The sequence below is a fragment of the Manihot esculenta genome, chromosome 3, assembly GCF_001659605.2.
Source record: "Manihot esculenta cultivar AM560-2 chromosome 3, M.esculenta_v8, whole genome shotgun sequence".
Lineage (NCBI taxonomy): Eukaryota > Viridiplantae > Streptophyta > Magnoliopsida > Malpighiales > Euphorbiaceae > Manihot > Manihot esculenta.
The window spans coordinates 26,976,597-26,988,096 of NC_035163.2; the positions used below are offsets into that span (position 1 = coordinate 26,976,597).

General features: G+C 39.5%; 2 protein-coding genes across 3 annotated transcripts; one reads left to right on the forward strand and one right to left on the reverse strand.

The window, feature by feature from the left end:
- Positions 1 to 1,091: 1,091 nt before the first annotated feature.
- Positions 1,092 to 3,807, reverse strand: LOC110610679 (nicotinamide/nicotinic acid mononucleotide adenylyltransferase). 2 transcript variants are annotated; one of them, XM_021750718.2, is made up of 9 exons: positions 3,635 to 3,807; positions 3,422 to 3,501; positions 3,124 to 3,209; positions 2,821 to 2,904; positions 2,560 to 2,644; positions 2,361 to 2,440; positions 1,900 to 2,001; positions 1,377 to 1,435; positions 1,092 to 1,297 (listed from the first exon to the last, which is right to left on the reverse strand). In XM_021750718.2, exons 1-9 carry the CDS (start codon positions 3,685 to 3,687, stop codon positions 1,195 to 1,197), a joined length of 732 nt encoding a protein of 243 aa, XP_021606410.1. In that variant the 5' UTR covers positions 3,688 to 3,807; the 3' UTR covers positions 1,092 to 1,194. The 2 variants fall into 2 exon arrangements, with proteins under 2 accessions (XP_021606410.1, XP_043810527.1); XM_043954592.1 differs by having other exon boundaries at positions 3,422 to 3,520; positions 3,635 to 3,785.
- Positions 3,808 to 8,617: 4,810 nt separating this feature from the next.
- Positions 8,618 to 9,454, forward strand: LOC110611649. The gene has a single exon (XM_021752036.1). The coding sequence runs from the start codon at positions 8,618 to 8,620 to the stop codon at positions 9,452 to 9,454; it is 837 nt and encodes a 278-aa protein (XP_021607728.1).
- Positions 9,455 to 11,500: the final 2,046 nt, after the last annotated feature.

Genomic DNA, 11,500 nt, shown 5'->3' on the forward strand with positions numbered 1-11,500 from the left:
AAATTCTATTAAAATTTAATTTCAATTCTAATTTTAAAAAATTTAAGAAATTAATTTTCAATTCTAATTTCAATTTTTATAAAAAATTATTGCGGACTGAAATCGGAACCACACACCCATTAAATATAGATATGATATTTGAAAAGACTGCTTTGCTAACTTTGAGTTCTTGCATTGTTGTTGCTAAAATACCATCAACTTAATCCTCGTTTCCTCTCTGCCTAATTTCATAATTTATTATGTTTAATTTTTAAGCACAAAAGATAATCAACACATAAATTTAATTTAATATTGTTCATCAATTTGACTACCATGAACTATATTCACGATGGCTCAGCTATTTTATCAATTTAACGGAGATTCACTGATTTAATGTATTTTTTTATTTTTATATAATTTTTTAAATAAAATATATTAAGAGAATATTATATATTTATATATTTAAAAAAGATATAAAAAATAAAATAATACTAAACAAAAATTGATCTCAGGGCTTTGTTCCAATCACCCAAAACAAATTGATCTCAGGGCTCTGTTCCAATCCTTGCTTTTGGGTGAGACTCCCACCCTTATAATCCTTAGCTAACTCAGCCCAAAATTGAATTGGATCCACAATGGTGAGATATGGTATGATCTATAATATATATACTATTAGATTTCATATATTAATTAATAAATTTACTAGATATTTATAATTAATTGGTGAAAAAAAAGAGCCTAAGTTATTGTGATTTGAAAGTTACCACCATTATGTGCTACATGCCACGCGAAGTAAATAGCTGGACAAATTTTTTTACCTCAATCGCGTCCATAATTAGAGCTTCCTTAGTAGTGTTTACTTCTCCATCGGTTGGATTGATGCCAATTATGTTGCAAGACATGAAGAGAGAGCTGGTACTAGTTAATTGTAAATGATTCTCAATTTATTTTTAGTTTATCCCACGGATTGATTTTAATTGCCAACCAAAATTCAAGATCATTTCCAAATTCCATTTTGATTATATATTGGCGCGATATATAACTACGTAAGAACACCTTGTTAGTAGTGGCTCGCTGACTTCAAAGATTCAAACGGCATCCATAGTTCATTCTTTTAATTAAGCATTGCTTCTGCAATAAGGGTTATTGCTACGTTCTTAAAGATAAGAACATACGATTGATGTGTATAGATCCAGTACAATGAGTAAGAAATCATCATTTCTCATTTGAGTTCATATACAATTGTCGTTCTCTAATGTATTCTATTACCCCATCTATTGTTAAATATTTTATTGACAAACCTCTAGAAATGCATTCCCTGAAACACAAAAAAACAGAGAGTAATTAATGTAAATTGTCTTCATCTTCTATTTGTCAACAAAATGAACACTATATACCTCACTCTTGTTGAGCTGACTGAGTTTGGTACAAGTTCATCCACCACTTTGATGTTACTCTGCAAGAACATTTTATTGATGAAGCTCAGAGGTTGAGATTCAGAATGTAGTAATGAACAACTTTTGCTTTTCAACCAATGTCACTTGACAAATTCCTACATTGGGCAGATTGTCTTAATTCTTATTCATTTGTCAACTAATTCAAAATTTGAAGTCTAGGCTAATTTCAATTTGAAAAACAAATGTTAAGTATTGACTAAATCCTGTGGCTTTGTTTTAAATTTGACCAGGAATCAATCAAATTTGTATCTGTCTTTGGATATATGCAAGAATGACAACTTAGGCTTCAAACAAAAATAAAAAAAAAAAAGAAAAGAAAGAAAAAAAAAATCTAAATGAAGTCCTTGGTTTGGAGAGTTGTTTGAACATGGACAGCAGACAAACAAATAGAATCTAGACATGGTTCGGCTAATTTTAGAACATACATCACAATAAAACGATTACATACTCAGTTATTACTCACCCTGTTTCCATTCAGGATTTCATCATCAGAAATAATTTTCTCAACATCTTGCCCTTCTCTGCATATTGTAACCACACCATAGTCTTTGCATATGGTCCTTACCTATGAAAATGAAAAGGTTTAACTCAATGGTCAAATTAGCAGATCACCGAATCAGAACCTTTCATCCATACAACGTGCTTTGATGGACATTAAACCTGTTAATTGACATTATACAATACCACCATTCGATGTAATTAATGCTTTTACACACAAATTACTGAAAGATCTCCAACTCTCATAAAGTGATAACCACTATGATTTTCTGATAACAGATGGAATCTGACAACACAACTCCAATACCCACTACATTAGAATGAGAAGACAACAAGATCTCCAAGTGAATTCCACCATTATACCTTTTACATTTTAATCATATAAGCACGTGTGGTGTCCAAAAATACCAGGCATCAAAACCATACCTGCTCAGGAATCCAACATCCAGGGATGCTGAATGATTGGAGTAAATCAGAACCACAAACAAGCATGACCCTAAGGAAATCTGCAAGGAGAAAAAGCGCACAACTTAGTATTAACCTCAATTTTATAATAGCAGCATTAGATGGTGCCATAAACCATCAGGATAAAAATATATTCTACATGTGAAGCCATTAAGCTTACCTCTGGATATCTGTTTATTATCAATAAAGTAACTCTCAATTCTTTTCAAGATTGTCAAAGTGCGTTGGTAGGTACTTTGGTTTGCCTGTGACAGAAGTTTAAAATGAAATCAAGTGCAGCTGCAGAAAATGTGAAGATGTTTATCATAACGTAAATGGCACCAAGTGGGCATCTGATGAATCAAAATAATGATGAACCATAACATAGCAGCTTGGTGTGTGAAGTATTAGTGGAAGAAGCAAAGAAAATGGAGACAAATACCTCCCATGGATCCACCATGATGAAATCAGAACTTTCACATGCTAAATTACACATCCGTAATCGATGTTCACCAGAAATGAGGCCCTAAGTAACCAAGAAGACAAGTTAATTCTCTACTTGAACAATTGCATACATGGATGTCTAAGTGAAAAAAACCTAGAGGCAAATCATAGCTTATAATACAACTCTGCTCTGCCATTAAGCAAGAAAATTGAGGGAAAAGGAAGCATGAAGCAGTAAGAGTAGAATCAAAATCCACTTATTCTAATATGCTAACTATGCATGATGAAAGAACATATATACCGGTTTCTTGTATGCATCACTAGCAGGCGACATATAGGCAGCAATAACACGGTAGCCCTCTGAATGCAATGCATCCCTCGCCAGCTCTAATCATAAGAGAGGAACAGATTAAACCAATTTACATACTAATTATGCGCAAAGAACCAAGCATTTCATCTCACCAAATTCACTCAATGCACAATATTGAAAAAAAAAAATCAAAATGGAAAGTCACATCTCAGAATTAAAACTCAAAAGCAAATTCAACGAGTGCTAAATCAATTGAAATTCAGCAAATCAAAATGTTCAAGAAACTTACCGAACATACGCAAGTGCATAAAGGTTGGAGGATTGAAACTACCGGTAGCTACAAGAACTACATTTATCTTGCAATCACTCCTGTTTTTCCAACAAACGGCTAAAATAACTAAGTCATTATACCCGATTAACAGCTCAAAAGGAATTAAAGTATAGGAAAAAGCATTGAAAGACGTCAAATTTTCAGATGGAAAGAAGGGTCAGGATAAATTACTGAGCGGTATGCGATCCAAGAGATACTTTGTCCATGGGCAATTCGAGATCCATGGTAACTGTAGAAACAGAGGCCGGATGCCTGACAAATACGGAAGTGCTTATCCGTAAGCAACGAACATCGGAGAGAGCTATTATACTTCGGCGAGTGGAACGACGAAAGCAACAGAGTGAGCTACAAGTTACATGAAGTAAGAGGCGTCAACGGCACCGTTTCAAATGGGTAAGAAAAATATTTTCAAAATGCAAAAATGTTTGTGTAAACCATGTCAAAGTTGAATAAGACATAATAATGTACTAAAACAGTTATCCATTTTACTTTTTTATAATATTAAAAAATAAATTTTAATTAATTTTTTCATTATATTTATTTTAAAAATATTAAAATTTTATTAAATATTATATATATTTTTAAAAAATTAAAAATAAAATAAAGTTATAATAATCAATTTATATATTATTATAGTAAAAAAGTGAATATTAATTTTAAAATAATAAAAAAATATATAAATAAAAATTATGAAATGTAGTATTTATTTATTTATGACTTATAAACGGATTTTGAGTAATAATTGCCCTAATTTATAAATTAAATTAAATTTATGGTTTATGGGTATTAAACTCAATGAAGCCCGGTGATTAAGGGGGAGAATGTCCATGTAGGGATGGCAATCCAGTGGGACAAAATGGTCCTAGACCCAGTGTTGTTGGTGCTTCTGAGAATATCTAATTGCCCTATCTCAACTAGCTATATTGGTATAGTGTGGTATTCTTTGCCCTTTTTAATTCTTCAATGTTTAGTGACAGTTGCCTTTCTCTTTTGTTTTAAAGATAGGATTTCACTATAAGGGTTCTGTCCATTTTCCTTCGGGTCTTGTCCGCGTTTCCCACCTCTTTAGGAAGCTTCTCTGTGTCTCTATTGAGTGGAGGCCTCTTTCTAGCCTAGCAATGGATTGTGTCGCAAGAATTTCTACCGTCGCCAAACAAAAGTCTCTTCAAAGTAAAAAATAAACAATTTAATTTAAATTTAAGAAAATCATTCTATTTTAGAGATTTTAAATTTGAGAATCTTATAGTGGAGGTATTAGACACACTACATTATCCCTAAATAGGATAAATAAATTTAAAATTATGTTCATAATAAATTAATTATTAATAATGTAGAATGCAAATTAATATATAATATTAATTTATTGTATTTGATTATAAATAAATTAAAATATTTTTAAGAACACATCACTGTATCACTCATAAATATTTTATTTAATCTCTTAAGAAAAAATTTTAAACATTTAAATATATTATTTCCTAAAAAAAAAGAAAATATACTGTTGTACGCGTATTATATTTATATTACACCCACGTATCAATTATCGGATAATAATAATGGGAAGAAATCTTATTTTTACTATGAATATTGGAGCAATATTTAGTTTTATTAATTAAAATTTTGACCCAATTTACTTTAATATTTTGATTTAGGATAAGATTTGTCATGTTTAGCAAAAAATATTAAGATAATAATTTTTTAACTTTTAATAATGAAATATTAATTTGCTTTTAAAAAATAAATATTAATTTTATATTTAATATTAAAAATTTTATTATTATTGATAACTGCCGGATTTCTTTGCCTCAGGCCCTGACTTGGCCCATCAGGACGGCCCGCGATTTAAAGGCCCCTAGGCTTCCCGACTGAGCTCGATCCACTCCACTCAGCTTCGAGACCAAACTCCTACTAAACCCCCAAGTCAGACCGGCCCAGCCCATTCGGCCCTGAGACCGGACCTCTCTTGGGTTCGGTTTCTTTCTCTCCAACTCTGTCACGAGAGGAAAGGACAATAAGCCCAGTCACTTCGCAACCCTGTCCGCTCGCGCGCCGGAGGGAATTAAATGGTCGCCTGACACAGGGAGGGTCACTGCATTATCCGTACGTACGAGTCCATACGACTGAAAATGTGGTCCTGTAGCAGAAAGGTCGTGACATGCCACTGGAAAAGCAGAATAAAAGAAAGGACACCCTCCTCACCAACCAAGCCTTTTTTTTAGTTCACAAAACCCTTGTAAAACCTTATTTTTCTGGATCTCGGATCATCAATTGGCGCCGTCTGTGGGAACGAAAGAGATCTTTTCATCGCCGAAGTTCCACTCTTACAATACCCACTGAGATCCACAATGGCCAACCACAATGAAAACAACCTTGCAAACACTCCCAATGACCTGAACTCTGTTTAGGAGGGCCAACAGTTCTCTTTTTCCAGTCCCACGACTCCAAGCAACCAACCACCAATCCCTTTCAACCCCTCGCTAAGCTTGGCAGGGAATATTGTAATACCTGGCTAGATTCCGGTATCGGAATTCCTACCGTCCGGTGGAATCTCGGATGTCGGAGACCTCTAGAAGGGTAAAATCATGTTTTTATAAAATGTTTTAATGTATTTTATGATTTTAAGTAAGAAGAAAATTGAGTTTTGAATGAAAAAGACTAAGGAGGCATTACCAGGTTCGGCTGCCGAACCTCAAGTTCGGCTGCCGAACATTGGATGGTTTAGGGGGGCATGTTAGGCTTCTGAAAGTTGCAAAGGTTCGGCCGCCAAACCTCATGTTCGGCTGCCGAACTTGCATGAGTTTTGGAGGCACCTTAGGCTGCCGAAAGGTGGTCTGACAGCCCCTATATAAGGGCTCCATGGCCGAAACGGGCGAGTTTTCTCCCCATTTTCGGCCACGGTGAGTCCCTGCTCTCCCATGGTTCGTTTTTGACGTTTTTCCTCCAATCTTTTGAGTTCTAACAAGCTTTATCTTGATTTGAAGATATTTGAACAAAAAGAGCAAGTTTTGAAGCTTGCAGACCAAAGAGTTGATTTTTCCCCATCTCCGAGCTAGGATCGTCTCTCCTCTCGTTCTTCAAGAGGTAAGAGTAGATCCATAGTTCATTTCATATTTTAAGCAAGTTTTATGAAGTTTCTTGGGGTAGAAATGCATGATTAGGTTTATGTTGAGTTTTTTGGTTTATGTTGTGTTTATGGACAATGTGGGTTGTTTATGCATGTTTGATGTGTTGTAATTGGGGTTTAGGATAGTTTGAGACCCCTATATGCTTGTTGGCTTGAGTTTGCTTGTTGTAGAATAGGTAATTGCATGTGTGAATGGATTGGGAGGTTTTTATGCATGAAAGAGGCTGAGTTCTGCCCTTGGGAAGAACTCAGGTTCGGCAGCCGAAGGCTCTTTCGGCCGCCGAACCTGCCTGTGGAGGCCAGCTTTCGGCTGCCGAACCCTGCCCCCGAAAGTAGACTTTCAACTCTGAAGGGGAGATTCGGCCGCCGAAGGTGCTGCCGAAGGTGCATGACTTTCGTCTCTGGAGGGACTTTCGGCCGCCGAACCTGCCGCCGAAAGTGCCCTGTTCAGCCCTCCTTTGCATGATTTCTATGATTATTTTAAGGTATTTTAGGGGGTTTTTGGGGAGTATTTTAGAGTCATGTTCTAGTATGTTTGGTCCCTCATTTAAGTCCACCTGTGTAGGTTCGGACCCGAGGAACCAAGGGCCTCAGCAGTGAGTCGGCTGTTTCAGAGTCTTGTCAGAGCTAGCCTAAGGTGAGTAGAATTACTCTTTATATTTTAAAACAAATAATGAGAGTTTTAGCATGATTCACGCATCATGAATACCATGTTTATGTAATAGGTTATTTGCATTAGCCTTCACGAATATGTTGCATTGCATATTATGTTGTTGATGTGGATGAATGTTGAATGATCCATTAGTCCTCGTATGATATGGTATGCTATGATGATGGTATGGTATGGAAGTCCAGGAAGACCCATTCTACGTCCCTGGCACTATGTAAGAGAAAGTCCAGGAAGACCCATTCTACGTCCCTGGCATATTGGAATGTTATGACATGTTATGTAAGGGAAAGACCAGGACCCATTCTACGTTCTGGCACTATTGGATATGTAGAGGACCATTGGTGACAAGTTCATCCTTAATGTGATTTGTTTGTGATGTGATGCATTTCATGAAAGCATGAACTTTTAATATAATATTTTATTATTCTGCTCACTGGGCTCTAGTAGCTCACCCCACTCCCTTAATCCCCCAGGTTTGCAGGTACGGGATAGACCAGGAGGCCAGTTAGAGTAAAGTGATATCATGTAATAGCTAGTTGTGGACATGAGAATATTGTAATGTAATGTATCGAATAGTTATGAAATGTTAAGGATTATATTGAGGATAGAATTGTGCTTGACTCTAGTATGTTAGTTAATCCCTTTATACATGGTCTTTAATAATGTTTATCATTGTTTATGTAAACCAAACTTAAGTTATGATATGTTATCCCATTGGAGCAATTGATGAGGGCTCCAGTGTGGGGTTGATGTTTATGATTATGAATAGTGCATGCACAGGTTGAGTTTGGTGATTGAATGAGAAAAGTTTAAATTTTTATAAAATTGTTGATCATATATGGGATTAAATAGGTTCACAGGAAATATGTCAGGTTTGCTACGGGTCCCGGCGGCCTTATGCCGACCTGGATCCTAGCGCCGGTAGCGGTCCGATTTTCGGGTCGTTACAAATATGTCCGGAGCTACCTTGTCCAACCAAGACCTCCAAACCATAGCCCTTCAACTACAAAACACTGCCCACTGGCTGGGGCAGGTGATGCAACAGAGGGGCCTTAGCACCCCGATGAATGTGTTACCGGTGGTAGAAGAACCCCGAACCAACGAACCTCAGCCTACCTTCAACCATCCCCAAACCAATAGCGGAGAAACTGGAGAAGGGGAGGGAAGAGCCGGGGGAGAAGAAGAACCAGAGGCTAGGGTTCATGGGAGAAGGGTGAGGGAGTTGATAAAAAATGATGAGGCCGACAGTTATTCTGCCGGAACAACCAGAAGAACGGGAAGTGAGGTATAGGAGGAAGAATGTCGCCTGGAGAAAAGGCCCAGACAGGAGGAAGAAAGTGTAGACCAAAAGCTGCAGAAGATGAGAGAGCAGCTCCTGGCCGAGTTGGGGACGAAGGATCAGAATCAGGCTCTCCTGCCCACCTCTTCACCCTTCTTGAAGTGGGTGCAACAGGAGACCATCCCCAAGAAGTTTATGATGCCGCCTATGACAGCATACGACGGAGCTGGCAACCCGAGGGAGCACGTCCTCAGCTACAAGACTTTTATGGAATTGCAGACTCTATCGGATGCCTTGATATGCAAGGTATTCCCTGATACGCTGACAGGGCCGGCACGGGCGTGGTTTAACATCCTAGAGGCTGGGAGTATCAGAAGTTTCGGGGACTTGGCCATCGCCTTCATCAGTCGATTCATAGCCGGAGTGCCAGCCGATAGGAAGACCAGCTACTTGGAGACGATCAGGCAGAGAAGAGATGAATCACTGATGGAGTATGTTGCCCGTTTCAACACGGAGGCCCTACAGATCCCCGAGCTGGATGAGGGCCGAGCGGTGGAGGCCATGCAGAAGGGGACGACCTCCCCCGAGTTTTTTGGCTCGTTGAGTAGAAAGCCCCCCACTACGTTAGCAGAGCTGATGAAGAGGGCAGAGAAATACATAAGGCAGGATGGTGCCTTGGTAACGAGTAGATTCGCCAAAGGGGCGGAAGACAGAGGAAAAGCCCCCGAAGAAAGGAGGTCGGAAAGGCATGAGAAGAAGCAGAGCAAGAAACCTGAGCCCTACAGGCAGCCCTGGGACCGGAGAGACCAAAGACCTTTCCCTCCTCGGGTTCCAGAACAAAAGCCATTCCCTCCGCGTATTCCGGAGAACCTGACCCCACTCAACGCCTCCAGAGCCGAGGTGCTCATGGCAGTATAGGACAAGGAGTTCCTTCAATGGCCTAGGCCTATGAGAGCAGAAGCAAACCAACGAGATCCTGACAAATACTGTCAGTATCATCGAACACATGGCCATGACACCAATAACTGCTACTAGCTGATTAGTGAGATCGAAAGACTGATAAAGAGGGGGCACCTCAGGAACTTTATGAAGAAGCCGGAAGGAGAAAGGCCTCGGCCGAACCCTGCAGCACAAACACCTAGGAGGGTGGGAGCAGGACCGGTGAACGATGGTTCTAATGGGACCATCAACATGATTGTAGGAGGAACCAGAGGTCGGATGAGCCGAAGAGGAAAGAAGAGAAGTCGAGATGGGGAAGGCAACAACGCTGAGGTCATGCAGGTAGTTGAGCACTCTCCAACAGCCATCACCTTCTCTCCGGAGGATGCCCAGGGTGTTCAGATGCCTCATGACGATGCCTTAGTTATTGAGGCTGTCATCCACAACTACCGGTGTAACGACCCGAAAATCGGACCGCTACCGGCGCTAGGATCCGGGTCGACTTAAGGCCGCCGGGACCCGTAGCAAGCCTAACATAATACCTGTAAACCTGTATAATCCCATACATGATCAACAATAAGCATAAAAATTAAAACTTTCTTTTGCATACTCATCAACCAAACTCAACCTGTGCATAAACATTAACATAACATTGATCCCTCTGTGGGATCTCATCTGTGCCCTCGAGGGGTAACATAACCTGTGTTGAGCTGGTTTACATAAACATCATCAAAATCTCTAAGATCATGTATAAAGAGGGATACAACAATCTATGGTCAAGCACATACTAACATCCATAAAACTCATTACATAACTATACTGTACTTTTACATTACAATTTTGATCATGTCCATTACTAGCTATTACAAAGGCATAACTTCTTTACTCTATCCGGACTCCCGTACTATATCCTGTACCTGTAAGCCTGGGGGAAAAGGGAGAGGGGTGAGCTAAAAGCCCAGTGAGTAGAGCTATTAAAACACATTAACACTATGCTCTATGAAATGCATCATAACACAAACAATCCACATAAGGGTTGGGTGAACTTGTCACCAAATAGTCCAAGTTAACTCTGTGCCAGGCCTGTAGAATGGGGCCTGGTCTTCCTGTTTTGGCATACATTACTTACCATTTTCCAGGGCCTCCTCTGGGCTCCTGGTCTTCGAGTCCCATAACCGTGCTGTACTCTGTGCCAGGCCTGTAGACTGGGGCCTGGTCTTTCTTACTCTGTGCCAGGCCGTAGCATGGGGTCCTGGTCTTCCTGTCTTGGACTAATTGGGTCATCCAACATTCACCCACATCAACAACAATAGATGCAATGCGACATATTCGTGAAACTAATGCAATCATCCTATTGCATAATCATGATGCATGAAACATGATAAAACATTTAATTTTAAAAGATTAAGTTTAGTCCTACTCACCTCTGGCTGACTCTGACAACACCGAAGCAGCTGAACTCACTGCTGGGGTCCTCGGTTCCTCGGGTCCGAACCTACACAGGTGGACTCAAATGAGGGACCAAACATACCTGAACATAACTCTAAAATATTCCCCAAAAACCCCCTAAAACATCCTGAAAACATCACATAGAGATATGCATGGAGTGGCTGAACAGGGCACTTTCGGCGGCACCTTCGGAGGCCGAAAGTCCTGGACAGAGACGAAACTCAGGCAGGTTCGGCGGCACCTTCGGCGACCGAAAGTGCCAGACAGAGACGAAAGTCTCTTTTCGGGGGCACCTTCGGCAGCCGAACGCTGCCTCCACAAAAGGGGTTCGGCGGCCGAAACTCCCTTCGGCTGCCGAACCTGGTTTCTGCCAAACGGGCAGAAACTTGGTTCAAATGAACCTCCTGCCTCCCAAAACCATAAATCATGCATATAACTCAACCAAAACATGCATACAAGTTCCTAGGGGCCTCAAACATACATATACCCCATCTACAACACTTCAATCACACACAAACAAGCTACATTGTTCAAATCATCAATATATACCCATAACATCAACATATAACCTAACAT

What these genes read in the sequence shown, in the direction of transcription:
- LOC110610679 (XM_021750718.2), bottom strand. Translation starts at nt 3,687, where the DNA reads ATGGATCTCGAATTGCCCATGGACAAAGTATCTCTTGGATCGCATACC. An exon ending in TATGCACTTGCGTATGTTCG is followed by an intron (nt 3,210 to 3,421) that starts GTAAGTTTCTTG and finishes TCTTATGATTAG; the next exon opens with AGCTGGCGAGGGATGCATTG. An exon ending in TAATAAACAGATATCCAGAG is followed by an intron (nt 2,441 to 2,559) that starts GTAAGCTTAATG and finishes TTCTCCTTGCAG; the next exon opens with ATTTCCTTAGGGTCATGCTT.
- LOC110611649 (XM_021752036.1), top strand. Translation starts at nt 8,618, where the DNA reads ATGAGAGAGCAGCTCCTGGCCGAGTTGGGGACGAAGGATCAGAATCAG.